This window comes from Phascolarctos cinereus, unplaced genomic scaffold (genome assembly GCF_003287225.1).
Source record: "Phascolarctos cinereus isolate Bilbo 61053 unplaced genomic scaffold, phaCin_HiC Scaffold_4;HRSCAF=312, whole genome shotgun sequence".
In the NCBI taxonomy this organism is placed as follows: domain Eukaryota; kingdom Metazoa; phylum Chordata; class Mammalia; order Diprotodontia; family Phascolarctidae; genus Phascolarctos; species Phascolarctos cinereus.
This window is the reverse complement of record NW_027555847.1, coordinates 662,849,191-662,870,111: the sequence shown is the minus strand read 5'-3', so window position 1 is coordinate 662,870,111 and position 20,921 is coordinate 662,849,191. Positions and strand designations below refer to the sequence as shown.

At 38.0% G+C, this 20,921-nt stretch overlaps 1 protein-coding gene across 13 annotated transcripts in view; it reads right to left on the bottom strand.

Annotated features, from left to right (window-relative positions):
* The window catches only part of RANBP3 (RAN binding protein 3), a 90,173-nt gene that overhangs the window by 48,535 nt on the left and 20,717 nt on the right, over positions 1-20,921 (bottom strand). For 7 of the 13 annotated variants that reach the window (XM_020971368.2, XM_020971365.2, XM_020971364.2 and 4 more), the window contains exons 3-6: positions 15,941-16,144; positions 11,975-12,142; positions 472-508; positions 278-364 (exon numbers count right to left, since the gene is read on the bottom strand). In XM_020971368.2, coding sequence (XP_020827027.1) covers positions 278-364; positions 472-508; positions 11,975-12,142; positions 15,941-16,144 — 496 coding nt within the window. The remainder of the gene's footprint in view (positions 1-277; positions 365-471; positions 509-11,974; positions 12,143-15,940; positions 16,145-20,921) is intronic. The other 6 variants (XM_020971373.2, XM_020971375.2, XM_020971374.2 and 3 more) reach the window with 2 other exon arrangements.

Here is a 20,921-nt window from a genome sequence, read left to right as displayed (position 1 = left end):
ATGTCTGTTTATTTAATTACACACCAGACAGATGGCATTTAGCACTATACTTAAGGAAAAGTTATAATACCTTGCTATCTTCCTTTCTGATGGAAGTTAGGTCTTAGATTCATTCTTTACTGGCTTATACATTGTCTGGGTAGCAAATGAATCACACCTATTACATTGCAGGGCGTGTAGGGTGGAGGGATGGTAGGGGTGGAAAGGGTACAGCTGACATGATCAGAATAAATATACCCTCTCCTCTCATTTTCTGGGATAGTGATACAATTTTTACCTGACTGTGATGGAGGAAACTGAGTTAATGAAGAAGTCCTTTCCCGTTTCACAGGAGGGCAGTAATTTCCATCTTCTTGGTCAGAATCTGCAGAGGATAATGGGAAAAAGGACACATATAAAATATATGTATATATGTATGATCGATCTCTTTTACAGATACTAACACATCCAATATCTGGCAGATTTCCTCACCTTCTCCATCTTCTGGACTTGAACTATCAGCTGATCTCTGAAATAAAAGCATAACAGGTGGTAAAACAGAATTGCCCTAATAATCCATTTAAGTCCTAAAATGAATTATAACCTACTAAACACTATCAAGACCTACACTTATACTGTTGCACAATTTTTAAAATTATATTCAGAATTTCAACCAACAGATCAAAGGATGATCATCACAATGAAACATTTCTGTATCTGGCTTATGAAAGCATAGATTTAAAAAAAATTTTTTTAAACCTACCTAGAGAATATTTACAAAATAAAAATTGCCATTATCTTCATAAATTATGTTTTTGCCAACCGTAGTATTACCCTAAGAGGCCAAACATATGAAAAGTGTCTATTTTCAAAATCACTTTGCCCATGACCAAAATATCACCACCTCTGCAATGGGGCCCAACAGGCTGTATAAAAGGCATGGAATACTAGCTCATGGTACATTCTTAACAAACCAGAGATCCCTTAGTCTAAGCCAAGCCATGAAAATCTACTCAGCAGGTCAGAACTATGGGGCTTGCCTTTGGTACAAAGCACCAAATTCCAGAACCAAAAATCAAATTTATCAAATATATTAAAGTAGATTACTTCTTGTAGTCTAATTAATTGCCACAAGACATTAAACAAAAGCAAAATACAAATTTCCTCATTCTGACCCTAGATCTTAGAATTAAGACCCTAAGTCAGCAATGAAATTGGCCTAATGAGATTTTTGAAACGATATTTTAAAATTCCTGACAAAAGAAACTTTTCTTAAAAAAGTCTAGTCCCACAGCTTGAATTCACTGAAATAAATATTTATTAAGTGCCCAAGCACAAGGTGCTCTTTTAGAACTGATGCTCCAGAGAGGTAACTAAAGTATCATCTACTATATTTTGACCAGATACTTAATTTAAGAGCAAGAAGAATGCTGAACTTTCAGATAGTCAAGCAAATTATTCTATCAGGGCAAAAAATCAAGTTTGGTTCAGCTAAACCCACACTGGTTTATGAGAAATAACATGATACTGTAGCCATAAAACCCTGACTTCGACGCCCACTTTGAATAAATACATATTCTATAATGAGAAAATCAGGCATTTTAATCCAACAGAATTCCAAACTATATATGCTAGCATGCTGAATATACAATACCAAACACAACAAGACAAATCACTGATATCTAGCCCTGTAAGAAAACTCCTATTTTTAATCACTACTTCAACAACTTCTTGATCTCACGGATATCAGGACTTGCTCCACTGGTACAGACTAAAATGCATTCATGCTCTGTCATCCTGTGAGAGAGACCCGTGCCCATATCCCTCCACATATATGTGTGTGTGTGTGTGTGTGTGTGTGTGTGTGTGTGTGTGTGTGTATACATATATATATATACATAGATATATATATATATCTATGTATATATATGTCATATATACATATAGATATATACCTTTAAAATATAATGCAGGCTATCTACCCCATTATCTCTCTCATTCATACTACAGACCATCCCAGCTCTTTTCCCCATCTCTGACCAAACCATCTATCTATGTGATAAGATGAAAAAACTTGCCATTAAATATACTTCAAGCAGATTTCTACGTAACACTGGCCAACTGGGGCTATTAATGTAGGGCATGAGAAAAAGCTGTCATATTAATACCATTACTGTCAGCAATAAAAGTCCTAGTTGCCAAACAGAAATGCTGGTTACCTCTTCTTGAGAGATACAAAGTAATGTACTATCATCTTCACAGAATCACAATCTCAGTGCTTGGTGAGGTTCTAGCCCCACCTGTTCCTAACCACAGAGGTATTCTATATATCAAAGAAGTGGATAAGCAGTCTCTGTCTCAAGATATCCAATGAAGACTAAAGTCATTATCTCCTCTCAAGGCAGTCCATTCTACCTTCGGGCAGCTCCGGCCTGCTAGGAAGTGTTTCTTTACATTAAACTGAAATCTAAGAGACTTCTCTATTCCTACTTGTTCTACCCTTTGAGATCAAACTGAGTAAGTCTCATCTTTCCTTCCACATGAAAGCCCATCAAATACTTTAAGACAGATAATTATATATTCTCTAATTTTCCTCTTTTCCAAGTTAAAAATCCTTAGTCCCTTTACTGTTCTTCCCAAGGAATACACCCTCGTAGCGCCTTTACCATCTGAAGCAACCTCCTCTGGACACACACCATTCTGTCAATGTTCTTCCTAAAATATGGCACCAAAAATATACTTTATAGGATCTTAGGAATTAAAGCTAGACAGGATCTTAAAAGGTCATTTAAGCCAACTCCCTCATTTTATAGATGAGGAAACTGAGGCCCAGAGAAGTGAAGGGACCAGTCCAAGCTCATAGTGATAGGAAATACAGGAACTAGGATTTGAACTCGGGTCCTCCTGGCTGAAATCTAGTTTTCTTTTAGGTATAATCTGTTGTTCTGGCCAAGGTGGTGGTTCTTTCCCTTTTCAATCCAATACTTAGCACTATACTCTAGAGAGCAGAGAGTCCCCTATTCTCTAGATACCTGACCAGGGCAGAATGCAATGGGATTACTGCCTACTTTGTTCTGGATACAATCTCTATCAATGTAGCCTCATATAGAGTTAAGCTTTTTTTGGGGTGAGGCAGTCAGGGTTAAGTGACCTACCCAGGGTCACACAGCTAGTAAGTGTCAAATGTCTGAGGTCAGATTTGAACTCAGATCCTCCTGACTCCAAGGCTGGTGCTCTTTCTAGTGTACCACCTTGATGCCCCCAAGAGTTAAGCTTCTTTTAGGGCCATGTTTCACTGTTAGCTCATCGAATTTGGGGGCAGCTAGATGGTGCACGAAAGAGCTCCGGCCTTGGAGTCAGGAGGATCTGAGTTCAAATCTGGCCTCAGACCAAACACTAGACACTAAACTAGCTATGTGACCCTAGGCAAGTCACTTAACTCCAACTGCCTAAAACACAACAACAACAACAACAAAACAACAACAAGCTCACTGAATTTGCAGTCCATCAAAACCTCCAGATAATCTTCACATGTCCAATCACCTACACATTTAAGAAGTAGATCGTTTTAAACCTCGTGTTCCTACATTTGTCCCTATTAAATCTTGTATTATTTTGGCCCATTCTGAAGGAATGGGGAGACGATGGTATTCAGCAGCAAAAGTGATCTTCCTTAAAAGCTCAGGTCTGGTGTCATCTCCACGCCCATTTAATGAATTCCAGAGGCTCCCTGTCACCTTCGGGATCAAACATAAAATCTTCTGCCTGGTATTACACTCCCTTGCCCCCCTCCTACTTTTCCAGTCTTCTTATACTTAATCCCCACCCACCACTCTTAACCCCCTGTAATGTGCCATCCACGACACCGGCCTCTGTGCTGTTTTTCACACGAGACGTTCCACTTTCAAACTGCAGGCATTTCCTCTGGTTTTCTCCCATGCCTGGAATTCTCTCCCTCCTGATCTCTGCCTCTTGGCTTCTTTCACATTCCAATTTAAAATCTTACCTTCTGCAAAAAACCCTTCCCTCAAGCATCCTTAATGCTAGTGCCTTCCTTCGGTTGAATCTCTACAATTTATTCTATATGTGGTTTGTCTGTACATAGTTGTTTGCATACTGCTTCCCCATCAACCCGTGAGCTTCTTGAGAACAGAGACTGTCTTTTGTCTTTCTCTGTACTCCCAAGTGCTTAGCACAGTGCCTGGCACAGAGCAGGCAATTAATAAATACGTAGTGACTGACTGACGTTCATCTATGTTCAGTGAACTGCGTGCATCCTTTGGCATATCAGTTTCCTTATCTCTAAGATAAAGCTTGTGTTGGATTAGGTGATTTCTAATATTTTATCATTCTCAGTTCATGAGTCTCAAAGCAAACTCAAATTTAAACTAACTACACTTAATTAATCTTGAAAAAATATAGTCCTTATAAAACTTTGATCCCACGGTATCTTCCTGTATAGTCAAATAAAAAATATCAGGCACATCTTTGGAGGGGCTAGAATCATTGGCTAAAAGGGTAAGGAAAGGGCCACATGCAAAGGAAGGAAGAAAGCAAAGACAGAAGAATAGGTATGATATGAGTGGAAAGGGATGATAGTGAGGTATATAAATCCAGCACTGAGTAGCGATCCTAGACTTTGGAGATGCTATCAATTAGTCAACAATAATTTATTTAGTACCTAATATTTACAGCAACTGTGCTAGTTGCTGGGGATACAAAGCCGAAAATCAAGCAACCCCGGCACTCAAAGAGCAACTAGATCTAAGAAGTCCTGGAAAACCACTAAAATATGTGTAACAACTTATAAAGCAAATACACAACCTGCACTGTGCATGTTATTTACAAAAACACAATATTTCAGCTATATTGTTACTTTAGTATAATTTAGTATAATTTCCTATTTGGGTAAATGACTTTTGCCAAGTACATGTTCAAAGACACCTGGTTTTATTTTTCAAACAAGAAAACAGTGAACAATGATGGCAATCTCCTCAAACCCGCAATTCCAGCCCCTTCCTGATGTTCTCCTGGTTGGTATATGATTTTATATTCTATTTCCCAAAGAACACTCAGGCAATCTACATGAGCTCTCCATCTTTACTCTTTTCTCTTATTCCATGTCTCCAAAAAGTACTTCCTCTTCTGTAAAGCTAGTTCAGTTAAACAAATCTTTAATTCAACATTTGTTAAGAGCCTTCTATGTGAAAGGTTAAGGGAAGAGAAAGATGCATTAAAAATTAGAGCACAGACCTAGCCTTTTGTAGAGGAGGGAGAATGAGACGTGTTCACAATTATAATAGAAAACAAACTTTTCTAAGTGAAAAAGAGAGATAAACAAAGTACTATAGAAATCTGGAAAGAAAGAGACCATTTTTATCTAGGGAAGGTTTCATGGAGGAGATAGCATCTGAGCTGAGATATGGAAGGGACTGATTTCAATATGCAGAAATAACAAAGGGAGAGCAAAGTTCCAAAGAAAATAGATGGCAATGCATTTGATTTGAACATAAAATAGTAGGAATTGAAGATATAAAGGAAGACTGGAACTACACTGTGAAAGATAAATGAATGCCAAAATAATGTGTTCGCATTTTATTTAGTAGGCAATGGAGAACACTGCCCTAATCTTACTTTCTGCTTGAAGAGAGAAATACAACAACAGAAAGATTATTAAACCTGCAGCACAAAAATGGATAGGAAAAAGTAAACACTACAGACAAAAAGATTAGTTACTATTTCAGTAATTCAGGTGACAAATGATAATGGTCTGAAGTGAAAATAGAGAGATATTGTGGACCGTGTGATATGATTTGGCATCTGACTGAACTTAAGGAACGAAGTATATCTAGGAGACTTGATGAGTTCAAGATTAAGGGCCTGGTAAACTGAGATTTACCAAAAAAAAAACCCAACATATTAAGGAGAAGACAAGGACACCAACAAAAATTGGACATACTGGGGGAAGGCCAAGTTTAGCTGGGGAAGAGGAACTCTACTTTGGATAAACTAAGTTTGCCAAGTCAATGGAACTGAGGAGTACAGACATCTAGACTTGTTTTATTTTTTTGCCTCCTGGCGAGGCAATTGGGGTTAAGTGACTTGCCCAGGGTCACACAGCTAGTAGGTGTCAAGTGTCTGAGGTCGCATTTGAACTCAGGTCCTCCTGACTCCAAGGCCGGAGCTCTATCCACTGTGCCACCTAGCCGCCGCCCCCCCTCCCCAATTTGTTTTAAAAGTACAAAAGAAGGGGAATCAAAGTATGGCTAGGACCATTACACAGTGGATGAAATAATGACAGCCAATGATAGAACTTCTCATTTCCTATTTTACTTCTGTTTTCTCTGTCACGAAGAACAATCTTCAAGGATAGAACAAAAATAGCTAACAAGAATTCATGCCCAAGATTAGTAGGAAGATGTTAAGAGACTTCTAACTGCCCTTGAGGAGGTCAAGTCACCAGGCCCAAATGAATGAAAGGGCAAATGTAACTGCTGAACCACCATCACTGATCTTTTCAAGATCATAAAAAAAAATAACAACCGCAAAGCCAACTGGCAATATAGCATGAGTTTGGAGATGAACAAATGTTGTCTTTGATTTTTCGTTAAAAAAGAAAAAAAGGGGGGGATAGTAGAATCTGCAAATTATAAATCAGAGGGCTCGGATTTAATTTCTAAGCAAAACTCTAGAAAATGTTAATAGTATCGAGTATTTACAAAGCACTTTAAGGTATGCAAAGCACTTTACAATTATCTCACTATCTTCACAACAACCCTGGGAGGTAAGAGCTATGAGTACCCGTACTTTATATATGAGGAAACTGAGGCTGAGTAATATTAAATAACTTGCCCATAGACAGCTAGTAAGTGCCTGTGGCAGAATCTGAACTCAAGTCTTCCTGACTCTAGGCTCAGAACTCTACTGCAGTCATCTAGGAAATTTTTTAGGAATATTCTGTGAAAATCTAGAAAAGGAAGCAATAATGAAATAAAAACGTAGATTCATCAAGAAAAGATCATGCCATATTAAGCTCATTTCCTTTGGTTTTGTTTTGTTTTGTTTTTTTGACAAGACCATTAAATTTGAAGATCAGGGAAATGCTCTAGATGTAACTTCACAAGATTTTAGTTAAACTGTTACCAAAGCTTCTTGTGTTGTTTTTATGGAAAAGATGGGGAGAGATGGACTATCAGGTCAGCAAACTATAAGTCCATGAATGAAGAATTTTATTTTTTATATTTTTAAATACAATAAAACATTACTGCCCTCTACCACAATCTGCCCACCCCTGGGCTAGATGATACTACCATTAAGAAGATTCACAACAGGTTGAATGGTCAAACCCAAAAAAGAGTGATTAATGGTTCAACCCACAGAAGGTCTTCAGTAGAGTGCCCCAGGCATTTGTGCTTGGCCCTAAGCTATTTGACATTTTCTATTAATGACTTGGATAAAGGTGTAGATGGCATATTGATCAAATCTGGAGATCACACAAAACTGGAAAGAGAAGCTAATAACAATACTTCCCAAGAAAATCAAGAGTTGCAATAGATTTGCCCATGGCATTCCCAATTCCAATGGTAGTTCTCTATCCACTATGCTAAACTGCCAGAAATAAAACAGAGACAAATGTAAAACAAAAAAAAAAAATTAAAAATCAACTTCATAAGCAAAAGATGGGAGAGGCCTGTCTAATAAGCAATCTGAAAAAAATGTGGAGGTTTTAATGGACTACAGGCTTAAGGAGTATACTGTGATATGGCATCTAAGAAAATTCATCAAACCTTGGACAGCAGTAAGAGAGGCACAATATTCAGAACAGAGAGGAAATAGACCCATTTTGTTCTGCCCTGGTCAGACCCTAGCTGGGGCATTCAGGTCTGGATGCATTTTGAAAGGACATAGTGGCTATAGGAGGTCAATAAGAACCACGAAGGGCCTTGAATTCATACCATATAAATATTAATTGAAAGAACTGGAGGCGTTCAGTCTGGATAAAAGATTCTTGGGGAGGAGGAAAGGATGAGAAGTGAGAAAGGGAACATGATAGGTACTTACATATTTAAGGGGCCCTCATGTAGAAGCGAGATCAGAGACTTGTTGTTTATTCCCTGAGTGCAAAATCAAAGCACTGGGTAGAAGCTGAAAAGAATCAAATTTGGACTTGATAAAGGGATAAACTTTGTAACAACGAACACTGTGCCAAAAGCTTTCCTTCAGGTTTTGGGTTCCCATTCAGAGGAGATCTCCAAAGAAAAAGCTGTAGAAGGATTCAGGTATGGGTTGAACTGAATTGGTCTCAGAGGTCACTTCCAACAATTAGATTGTGTGAGGTGATAACCAAAACAATGACAATGAATCTGGCTGCTGAGTCAATGTGTATATGGGCCAAGAATAGAGTCATGAGAGGCAATCACATTTAAGGAAAGCAAAATTGAGAAGGTAGTGAAGCAGACTGAGAAGGATTTGTCAGTGGGATAATAGAACTACATAAATGTTAAATGTCATGTGGCAGAAAGCAAGGCAGGAGTAAACATCAAGGAACAAAGAGATATTTTCTATCCCATCCCTTTCTGACTTGTAAGGAACACCTTTACCATTTCCCTCTCTAGCAGCTTCAAATTTTCCTTTTGCCTTCAAAGATGCAAGCACAGATCTCTCTTCTGTTTGTTTGTTTGTTTTGCTTTTTGGTGAGGCAATCAGGGGTTAAGTGACTTGCCCAGGGTCACATAGCTAGTAAGTGTCAAGCATTTGAGGCCACATTTGAACTCAGGTCCTTCTGACTCCAAGGCCAGAGCTCTATCCACTTCACCACCTAGCTGCCCCCGAGATCTCTCTTTTGACTTGAAAAACTACTCATTCTAGCCCTGTTCTTACTTTCCTCCTTTCCTTTCACTGTCACACACCTCCAATGATCCATCTAAAATAAATATTTCCACTTCCTCACCCCTTAACCTCCTATAACTTCACTTGTCTGTCCTACATATCCAGTAAAACTTCTCTCTTAAAAGTAATTAATGGAGGCAGGTGTGGATAGAGAGCACTGGCCCTGGAGGCAGGAGGACCTGAGTTCAAATCCAGCCTTAGAGACCTGACACTAGCTGTGTGACCCTGAGCAAGTCATTTAACCCTGACTGCCTCACCAAAAAGGGAAAAAAAAAAAGAAAAAAAAAGGAATTCCAATGTGTTTCAAACCAGAGTCATCTCGTTTCCCACACAGGCTCTCCCTCCTAAATCCCTAGTCTCTATAAATAGTACCACTATTCTCTCCAACCAACCTGGCTAGAAATCAACTTACACACCCTTCTTCTTCATCCCCTCTAACCAATTAAGCCCTGTTGATTAAATTCTTCCTTCTAAATATCTTTCTCCCAACTATACTTAGTCCAAACACAAAGTATCTTATTCCTGGAATAAGAATTCAATACCTTTCTAATTCGACTGACTCCCTGACTCGTTTCTCTCCACCCACCCATACTATATCATTTGTCTTATTTGAGCATTGCTGGCTTCACCTTAATTCTCACTTCAAAAACCCACATAACCTCCCCATAACAAAGAAAAATTCCTTTTCTAAATTCTACCTATCTTTTAAGGCCCAGTAAAAGTATACTCCTTGTAGACAGTCTGCTAATAGCTGTTGGTGATCTCTCCTTTACCTTATATTCTCATACATAATTTAGCAGTTACATACTATCTTTCTATCACTAAAGTCCTCCCTTGATGCCCTAGGATAATGTGGAGGAAGGAATGGGCTGAAAACAGCTAGCATCCAAGTGTGAAATTTTCAGTGTGAGCTTGATTTACTGTTTTGTTGATTATTTGAACTTAACAAAGTAAAGGGAAAAATGTTAATAATTTAAGTGTGCACATGGGGCTGTGGGGTGGAGAGGGAGCTGGTTGTTAAACATTTACCAGGACACTCCTGCTTGGAGATGTGAGCTCTTGAAGGCATTCTGTTGAAGCCCACACTTCAGCAGATCCTACAGCGAGTTGAAAAGGGTACCCTGGTAACAGTACTGTCCCAGCCTAGCCTAGCTGAGTTTGAGAAAGTTAATCACAGGAAGATCTAACTCCAAGTGATAAATGTTTTTGGCCATAGCAATTAACAAAACTAAAGCATGAAAAGATTGTAATCTGTACCAGTGGAGGTAGTACATATATTGAAAAAAATACAAATCTTTTAAAGTACTAATCTCGAGTGTCTGCTTAGTCTTCCCAAGTAGTGAGTACCCCCTTGATATAAAGGAAAAATGTCTAATACTCCCTTCACATCCCTGCCACAAGATCTCACTTGTCAAATTACTTGAACCATCGATCATTTCACAAGCCTGGACCGCAAGGAGGTAGCTCTGAAATTAAAGGCAGTTTAGATAGTTCTTGAGCTACAACACCTCTGCATTTCTGAAAATATCTGAGCTCTTCCTTCAGTGAAGCAGTAATGAAGGTTAAAGCCAACTGAAATCTACAAATAACTATTTCTATCACTAAAGCAGAACCATACCAGTGAAATGGAAGGAGGCTATCGGTCCAGTAAAATACAGGCCCCTTAAGAGGAGAAAATGTTTAATTTTTGTATCCCTAACTTCTAGCATAGTATCTTGCACACAGTACATGCTTAATAAATGTTTGCTAAATTATTAACTGGAATGTTGCTACCTGAAGAAAGCTAAGTTGACAGTGAATGGGAAGAAAAACAGAGCTTCTACAACCAATATTAATGGGGAAATTCTACAACTCTAGTGAAAACCTCCATCTTATATGCTAAAACATACACAAATTGTCTAAAATGATTCAGCTGAAAGCAAGAGAAAATTAAATCAATCAATTCTCCATTATGTAGTGGGGCAGATAATATGAACCAAAAGTGGTCCAATTTCTTCAACCTGTCCCTCTGTATTCAGCTTCTTCCTACTTTCTATTCAGATTTCTATTGTCTTTTCCAATTCTAAATCTATGAGTCTACGCTCCCATAATATATGTTGAAGATAGATAGCATCACTTAATGCCCACCCTCTGTCTAAAATTACTATTTTTTTAGTTCACTTGTCCCAAAGGAAGATTATATAATATCATACCTTATATTTACAAAGTGCTTTGCTATTTTCAAAGAACTTTCACATATATCATCACATCTGAACACCACAATCACTTTGTGAGGTTGGAAGTAAGACAGGTATTATTATCCCCATTTTACAAAGGAGAAAAACTAAGGCTCAAAAGGAAGCGACTTGCCCAAGGTCACAAAGCTTGAAAGTGACACAGTCAGAATTTAATCCCAGGTCCTCAGACTCAAAGGCCAATGCTTGGAAGGCAAGCAAGGTCTTTCCCCATTTCAAGTTTCCTCTGGGCAGGAATAAATTAAGATACTCTTAACTAAACAAAAGATTTTTTAAAAAACTTTTAAGTACTGTAGGTAATATGTCAGTATGCTCTTGAAAGCAAAATTTTGGGAAGGAGGGGGAGGAGAGGGGCTGTTAATTCTGATGTATGTGTATAAATAAACCCCCATGAAAATAACTTGCAATACACTCTATTAATTTCTTTTTAACCCCCTTAAACTATTATCTACCAGTGCCATCATTAAAATTTTCTTTTCCTCTGGAATCAGTCTAAAATCCTAAAGGAATTCATTCTGCCCCACCCTACTTTTAACAAAGAAATTAAAAAGTAGTTAACTTACATGTAAAGAACACTTTATTTAAAGAAAAAAAAGGTAGATGACCCAGATAATCACCCTTCTAATACCGTCCTGGAAGATGGCACAGAATGAACTTCCTAATTAGTTCAAAGTTGTAAAGTGCCATTTTTCAGGCAAATCACTAAAACATTTGGGAAATATAGTGGTGACAGTACAAAATCACTGTATAAGGAGAAAAAGTCTCTGAGAAATAATCATTTGCTTTAAGATGGCACACTGGAATGCCCTTTCACTACTGCTAAAAGTTTTATCAGTCCTCTAACTTTAGCGAAAATATGCAGAGGTAGCCACCTTACAAGTTTCTTCTGTTGGAGTCAGAGCTTTCTCTGCCCAGGAACCAGTCGTAGCCCTAGTTGAATGAGGCCAGATTCTCTGAGGTGGATTAGTCCCTGTAGCCGAATATGACTCAGATGTAAACTCTAATCCAGCATGAGACTGTAGACTTGGAAGGCTTCTGTCCTTTGTATAAAGGATGAAATGGCATAAATAATAGTAGTTTTTATTTAAAAAAAAAAACCATCCTCCCCCCTCCCACAGCTCCTGATGCCTTCCATCTGGCTTAGGCTTATGATTGAAAGGCACTGGCCAATGCAAAGTCCAATTATCAAAACAAAATGTTACCCCTTAGTCTTAGTTGCTCATAATATCTAGCGCTGGAGGAGAAGGCCTAGGAGGAGAACTGCGCCAGCCCTCCATTCCTCAATCTCTCTCTAGGTTTCAAACAAAACAGAAGTAGAGTACCCAGTAGTTAAATGCTATGGAAATAAAGATGGAGTATAATCAAGAAAAATCTAACTTTCCACCCAACTGCCCAAGGGAAGAAAGAAAAGGGCAACTACTTCAAATCAAACCCTTACAGAAGATCCTGGAAAAGAAGTAGCTAGCTTGTTTATAAATATACCATCACTGCCACCCCACCTCCTAATGCTCAAAGAATTTTAGGTTTGGGCTCAAAAGACCTCAGCTCATATTCTGGTTCTGCCACTTACTAGCTATATGACCTTGGACAAGTCACCTGTCCTCTCTGGGCCTCAGTCTCCTCCTTGTAAAATGAAGGGATTAGTTAGGATCAGGTATTCTTAACCTGGGATAGATTTCAGCAGATCCATGAACTTGGATAGGAAAAAAAAGGTACATCCTTATTTTCACTAACCTATAACTGAAATTGAACATTTCCTTCAATTACTTAAAAACATTATTCTATGAAAGGGTTCACTGGCCTCACTGGATTGCTGGAGGGATCCAGGACACACACACAAAAAGCTTAAAACTCCCTGGTACAGGTGATCTCTGAGATCTCTTAGATTTAATATTCAGTGACTTTGTGATCATAGTCAGAAGATCTATTCTGTTATCTAAAATGAGTTACAAGTATTTTGTGTTTTTATTCTGACCACACACTGTTCATTTTGACAATCATTTTGCTATTGACTGACCACCCAGTCTTCTTTCATAAAATAACAGATAAACAGACATTTCTGTTTCTTGGAATGAGGGATCTGGTTCAGAAATTCTTACCAAGACAAAAGCACATAATAGCTAAGCTAAAAGGTAAAGGTTTGAATCAGAATCATTTAATAAGGTAAAATCCCATAAAAGCCACCATTGTTTGAGAGTAAAGGAAGTACTTGCTTTTCAACTTCTGTTACAGGGATCAGAAAGTAAAAGATGGTTTTCTACCAAGAGTGTCAGTCTAAAATGTTTCAAGAAGGCTTACACAGCTTGCTAGATTTGATTCTGGTGGACTGCCTCAATTTAGTAAGATGATGAATTTTAGAAAATATCTTATTTCTTATGACCAATACAACAGGTCTTCTATCTTTTGACCAGAAGGGAATTGGAAGAAATTTTTCTTAGTATTAGATCCTCATTGGCTAATGTTCTGACTCATATAAACAATAATAATCTTTTATATCTAGCAATATATGTTAAAAATTCTAGTCTTCTCTGGTTTTTAAGTATCAGGAATAAAGGAGGGCAGAACAAAGCATGACGGATGATGTCAGCATAAGTAGGCTATTTTTTGACATCTATTTCATTAAAGAACTGTTAAGTACCTAATCTGTGGATACTTCAAAGTCTCTGTAATGCCAACAACATGGATCAAATGTGGAGAGGTTATGATCTGGATCTATGCAGGTAGTGGCCATAAGATCATGGGGGTATCCTTAGTAGACGGTCTTTACATGTTGTAGCGCTTTGCAATTCGAGTCCATTTAACATGATCTTCTACCTCATCAGGAATTTAAAAATTTAGTTTTTTTTTTTCATGTGCAGTGAGGGGAGTTATCTAGCCTGAATCTGTGGCAAAAGTAAGTGCTGACTCCATGCAGGTACTATGAAAATACCATTACAGGGAAAAAAGGACCATTTTTTTTTTTCCCTAAGGTCAAAAATGACCTTCAATAAACAGCTTCCCATAAATTGGTTTCTTCACATGTTGATGCTTCTTAAGATTCTGTTTCAGAACGCCTTGAAATGAAGTCTTACCCTTTGCTTGTCAATATAATAGCTGACTGAATTTCTAAGAATTAGAATCTTTAATCACAGGTTCACGAGTTTCAGGTTTAATCTGTTTTGCACAATGATTACAAATATTCACACATACAAGATTTTGAAGAAAGTGCCAAATGCTTTATATAAAGTATAACACTCTTTGGTGGGAGTGTGCAGCTGGAAGAAAAAAGCACTGAAATATAAAAACCATACAAAACACCTTGAAGATTAGTTAAAGTAGCAAAATTTCCAAAAATTAAATGGTTTTTTTACTTTAATTTCAAAATTCTGACTGGTGAAATTATTTAGATCTTGAGTCTTACCTATCCTATTCTTCTTGAGAATCAAGATGCTAGTGAAGTGTATCAAAATCCTGTTGGATGGATGCATCTGTTGGAGAAATATTATCTGTTCTTGGGAGAACAAGAAGATGCTAGAAACCTTGTAATTTATCTTTCTGTATACACTAAAGTCAAAGATGAAATAATGAATAATATGAAACCTAGGATAACTGTTTGGGAGTTCCTTGGCAAGAAACCTATCTTCTCCTGTTCACGCTGGTTCTCATATACCGTGTACTAGCACACCAGCCCTGTGAGGTGGCTTGCTGTCCAAGGATACTTGGATGAAGCTAGCTGTTCAGGCCAGCAGAAATTCACTTCACTGACCAAAAACCTCATATTCCTAAAAAACTAGTTTTTGTTATAGGCCGTGGCATATGATGATGATTGATGATGATGATGATTTCTTCAGCACTTAACTGCTTCTTTCAAAATGTTGCTCCTATGTAAACATGACCATGTCCTCTGCCTGAAAGTTCAAGTATTTGACAATCTCCTTAGAAAACTGAGTCATCTGCACTGAATAAAATACATAAGAGATAGCTTAAGGCAAGAAAAAAGATATGGAGTAAGAATTCATATTTTGTATTTCTGAGGTTCCTTTCACTTCCAAATCTATGATCCTTTAAGGAATGCTGGTTTTTTAGTTCAATACTTCATTAATATTTGAGGTCCTCTAAAAGTCTCTTAAAAACAAAACAAAACAAAACAACCTTCTCCCTTGATTTACAGGAACTAGAAGATGAAAGTATACTTTTTTCTGTAGAAACTTGTTCTTTGATAATGAAACAATTTGATTTTCCCCATGTAGAACTGTACCCACCAAACTTTACAAACTTAAAATGTTTTGTGTTTTGAATTGGCTCTCTTAAGCCTAAAAAGTCTTAATACAAAGGATAAATTCATCTATATTCAGAGGACTCTTTTCCTCTTCTTGATCTGACTAAAAGACAGCAGCCTACTTAAGTTCTATTCTGAAAACAATCTATCTTTCAATCAATCCTGCTCAAATTGAGTTAGAAAATTCCCCTTCTAGCTCAAAGGAACACCTACTTTTTGGATTTATGAGGCATTCAAGAATAATGCCCAAGTTCAGAAACAAAAGCGACAAATGGTAAAGAAGAGTGTCTGGGTCTGAGAAGATGTGATTTTGCTACCTACCTCCTTTATCATTCTTTTTTTCCCCCAGGGGAAAAACAAGTTTCTATGGGCATACTCCATTAGAAAAGGAAAATAATCTCTGCTGACTTTTTAAAAAAATTTAAATACAGTAAAGTAGAAGGAGTTGAATAATCTTCTGTTACTTTCCTCTAAGCATCAATTGTTAGTTATTCTAGGGCTTGGATCCAGGAGAACAAAGGAAAGGGGCCAGGGATATTCTTGTTTGGGATACCCTGAGCAGTAGTAGATTTGAACTTACCCCTGCCAGTTCTTGTTGAATAGGAGTAGGCCGGGCTTCAGAAGTGGGAGGCGGAGAAGTGCTGGCTGAGGCACTAGCGGGAATGGGCAGCTCTAAGGCATGCTCACCAGCTGACTCTGTGTGACCCATACCATGGTGGGGGGACTCAGCCTCCCCCTGAGGCTCCTCTCCCGAATCCGACAAGCCTTTTTGCTCTGCAGAGGACTGGGAGCAAAAAAGACAATTTTCCTTCAATGCAAAAGCTGCAAAATGGGGAGTAGTTGTCAGTGCCAGGACATCTAAACCTTTAGTAACTTTTGCCAATTACTGGGAGGAGCTGCTCCAGGAAGAAGTGCCAACAAACAAGCACAGAACAGGTCTGAGAACCTGTTTAACAAATAAGGCTTTCTAAATCGATAGCAGAGAAAATAAACCAACTTGGCTCTGCTGCCAATTTGACTCTGCTAGAAGCTCTCGGGTAGGATCAGGGAAGTTCAGGGCTTGGTTTTCAAAATTTTCAGTGAAACCCCCATACCTGACAGATATTTGACAGCTTCCTGTAAGTAAGGTAGCTGTGGCATGGTGGATAAAGCACTGGATTTGGAGTCAGAGAACCTGGTTTCAATTCTCAACTCTGCTACTACCTACATGGATCCTTGAACAAGATACTTCCCCTTTCTAGGACTCAGGGTGGATGAAATGATATCTAAAGTCTTTTCCAGCTCTAAATTCCGTGATCCTATTTTTTCAGTCTGTGGTACTCAAAAGCAAAAATACAGGTGTTCCCTCCCTTTATTCCTGATTTAGAGTGACTGTGGATAGAATCTAACTGAAATGAAAATGCATAGGTATTGAGGGTATGGAGAGGGTTGTTGGGTTTAGGAAAATGGACTAAGCTCAGCAAAGCATCTTGGGAAAAGGGTTTAAGTCTGAGAACCTACAAGCCCTCTTCCTATCCCTTTATCATTCTTTGAAGTAGGGAATCTGGGTTCCAAAAGAATAGCTTTAAACTGACACCACCAGTAGGGGATAACAATTTCATGGAACTTCTCCCCAGACTCATCTCGCAGGGATTTAGGCATAATTTACTGATTTAACTTAGACTTGTTTTCAAATATCATTAAATACGAGAATCTCAAAATTTGGAAAGGTACCCCCAAGGTACACAGAAATCTGGTCACCAACATTCCTAATAAGTGGTTTCCTGGCATACCTCTAGTGAGAGTAGAGATGAATGACTAGCACTCATTATCTCCTTTTCACTTCTGAATTCTAATTGTTAGGAAGTTCTTCCTTACATTTATTTAAAATATACCTTCTACCAACTAACTGCTCCTAGTTCTGCCCTCTGAGGCCAAGAAGAACAAGTCATTTCCTTCTACTCCATGACAGCCCTTCAATACTGGAAGAGGGCTCTCAAGCATTCCTAGTTCCTTTAACAGATCCTTGCATTACATGGTTTTGAGATGTCACAAGGGGGTGTAATTGCCAAATAAGTGGTGCAGACACTAAGTCCCGCTTAGAGTGTTGTTCTTCGAAGACTTCCTAGATGTATTGGTATTGAATGCACAGAAGCCGCTATGATGAAAAGTCCCATCTGATGCTGTGGGACTAAATTAGCAACATAAAATTTTCATATGAAGGGGACTTAAAAATAACTATCAAGTGATCCACATCACTAATTATGGAACATTTCAATAGTAATCTAAATAGGTAATCTAATGGAAATAACCTAAGGAGGAAATATAAACCACTAGATTTATCTATGTGTGAAATCACCCTTTTCCCCCAATCATCTGAATTAAACAAAAAGGAACTAGGTTAATAAATATACCCAACTTTCCCCCACTCTGCTTCCAGAATATAAGTGATCAAATCCCATCACAGCAGGTAAATGCTCAAAATCTAGGCCAAGAAATTAATAAGAACAAAAATCAGAGACCTAATAAAATTCATCATCACCTTTGGTTAAAAAGTTTCACTACAGGTCAGTAATATTAAAAAAAAACAAAACACCACAGAGCTAACTACTTCACTCTTAGCAACAATTTCAAGGCTTTTACAACTAATTAATCAAACGATTAACATGCAAAGTGCTGTGAAAACGTTAACGCACAATATAATTATGACCTAATCTAATGCACTGAAAGGGTGGGCCAGTGAAGTGTAATCCCCAGCACCCTTCACTAGTCTGCAAAGGGTTCCCATAAAGGCTCATGAAGAGATCCTAAATCTATTTCCTGAAGACTACCCTAGATAAATCCAGAGAGGCTCATGCCCCAGAAGATAGACTACCAGATACTGGGAGGTATGTCTGTTTTGTTTTGTTTTGTTTTGTTTTTGCCCAAAGAACTCATGAATCCAGCTTGTTAAGACATGGAAGTGTGATCAAATCAATGGAAATAATCAACACTAATGACATCATTGCACTGCATTATCTTTTAAGTTATTCTGAAGCAGTTTTTTTTTAACCAGATGGCCAGTATCTTGCTTATATAAGCTTCAAAGTTACCCCTCATTTTAAAAATGCTCATTATAATAAAAAAAAAGATGGTGAATTTAAATAAAATGACTGCTACATCTCTTAACTTGCTATTCTTGAAGCACTCTACCAACTGAGGCAGGAGGTAAAGATAAAAGGAGGCAATCTTCAAGTCTCAGCTGAAGTCCCACCATCTCCAAGAAGCCTTTCCAAGCCCTCCCTAGCCGCCTCAGGGCCTTCATTCTAAGACTACCTCCAATGTGTCCAGTACAGATCTTGTTCATACAAAATTTTATCTTCATAACATCTGTTACATGTGCCTCCTCTCCTCTGCCATGCCCATCACCAAGGTGCAGGTAGACTCTCATAATCTCATGCCTAGACTATTACAACAGCCTGCTGGGTTGATCTCAAATCTCCTTTCAGTTCAGCCCATCCTCCACCTTGGCTGTTAAGTGCAGATCTATCTGACCATGTTACTGGGGAGGAGGGTGAAAGGGGGATGTTTTCAATAAACTCCAGAGGCTCCTGATAAACATAAAATACTCTGGCATTCAAAGCTTTTTACAACTTACCCTTCTACCTTTCCAGGCTTCTTATACCTTAACACTTCACTCCACCCCTCCCTCATGTACTCTGCATTCCGGCCACACTGGCCTCTTCCTATCAGCCTCCCCCAACTCCCTCCCAGCATTTTCGCTGGCTGTCCTTATCTTTATCTTCTGGCTTCCTTCAAGTTCTAGCTAAAATCCAACTTTCTACAAGAAGGCTTTCCTTAATGCTAGTACCTTCCCTCTATGATCATCTCATATATATATATATATATATATATATACACACACATTACATACACATATCTTTTTTTATATAATTGTTTCCATGTTGTCTCTTCCATTAGACTGTGACCTTCTTGGGAGCTGAGACTGTCACTTGCCTTTCTTTGTATCGTCAGTGCCTAGCACAGGACCTGAGCGCATAGTAGGTACTTAATAAATTGCTTTCTGAGTACGAATAGGTTATTTGCATGTTGTCTCCCCCATTGCACTGAATGTAAGCTCCTAAGGGGCCTTTCTTTGTATTCTCTACACTCAACACAGAAAGTATTTAATAAATGCTGAACAAAATATTTAGCAAACACAAGCAAGTGGGAGCATGGGTTTCTTTTACTCACACGGATAAAATGATGGTTCCATAAGAGAATCTGCAGGAATTGGCATTTATTTCAATACCTGATCCAATACTCCTCCCCACTGTCTATCTCAACTCTCTCAAAGTACTAGAGGGAAAAGGATTTTGCAGCAAATGTGCCACTAAGAAATAAACCAATCTTAGGAGTTTGTGCTGAACATGCAAAAGAACTGGAATTAGCCAGCAGCTAAATCTAAGACTTCATTTTCCATGTCTGTCAATATAACAGGGCAGCAACTGCAAAAGTTTTGTGAACTGCTTTGCTAAGCACTAAATAAAATGTGTATTTAACAGTTTTCTATGGAAGTTAAAACATTAAAAAGATGCCCTAGCATTCTATATGTGATCTTATTGCAACTCACATATTTGCTGGGAATATAACAGAAGCTAGATCAATTCCCTCCCTATAGAAGACAAATTAGTTGATCTCATTAAACAAACATATATATATATATATATACATATATATACACACACACACACACACACACACATATATATTAAACTAATGTTCTGACAACTTCAGTTTTTCAACCTCAACTTTTACTTAAATCAAGATTCAGTAATAAAACATAACTTGAATAGTGAAGCTATTTTCCTAAAACATACATGTTTACAAGGTCATCTTATTTGAAATGGGGGGGAGGGTAGAGAGGGGGAACGGACAGACAGGTCTTTCCAGTCCTAATCGTGTGCTATGTTTGACAGGTAATTTAGCTAGTGAGAAGTCTTTTCTCAGGATGAGAGTTACTCAGAAAAGAACAAAAAAAGGACACTAGAAGAGACCCTTACACATGACTAACTGCAGCAATAAAGGAAGCCTAGATAACACTTCAAGTAATTAAAAAACAAAACAAAACTCAACGCTTATCTTGGGAAGGTGTGTTATAGCTGGCTTTTGCAAGCTTGCCTTCACTTCTAATCTTGCTTATAACATCAAATAAAGGAAACAAAAAGCAAACATTTGACAGACACCCTGATACATTGCATTATTTTTCTCCTTATTTGTAAGAAACAATGAAGGAATAAAAGTATTATATTTATTTTGATACAGTGGCATCATAAACATACCATCTCAAAACAGGAAAATATCTGGAATTACTCAAGTTGTAAATGATTATATATTTAGTGCTATATAAAGAACCACAACGATCTTATGACAAAAGTGTTGGTCAGTTAGTTCAGTACTAGAAACCAGGATGCTCTACCATGGGCACCTCGAACTTCCAGTACAATCTTACACTACAGAAAAATACCAGGGTATTTCCTTCTAGCCATTCACACATGTTTACATTTAACTACTGTATTTATTTAATATCCCATGGTGTTCTT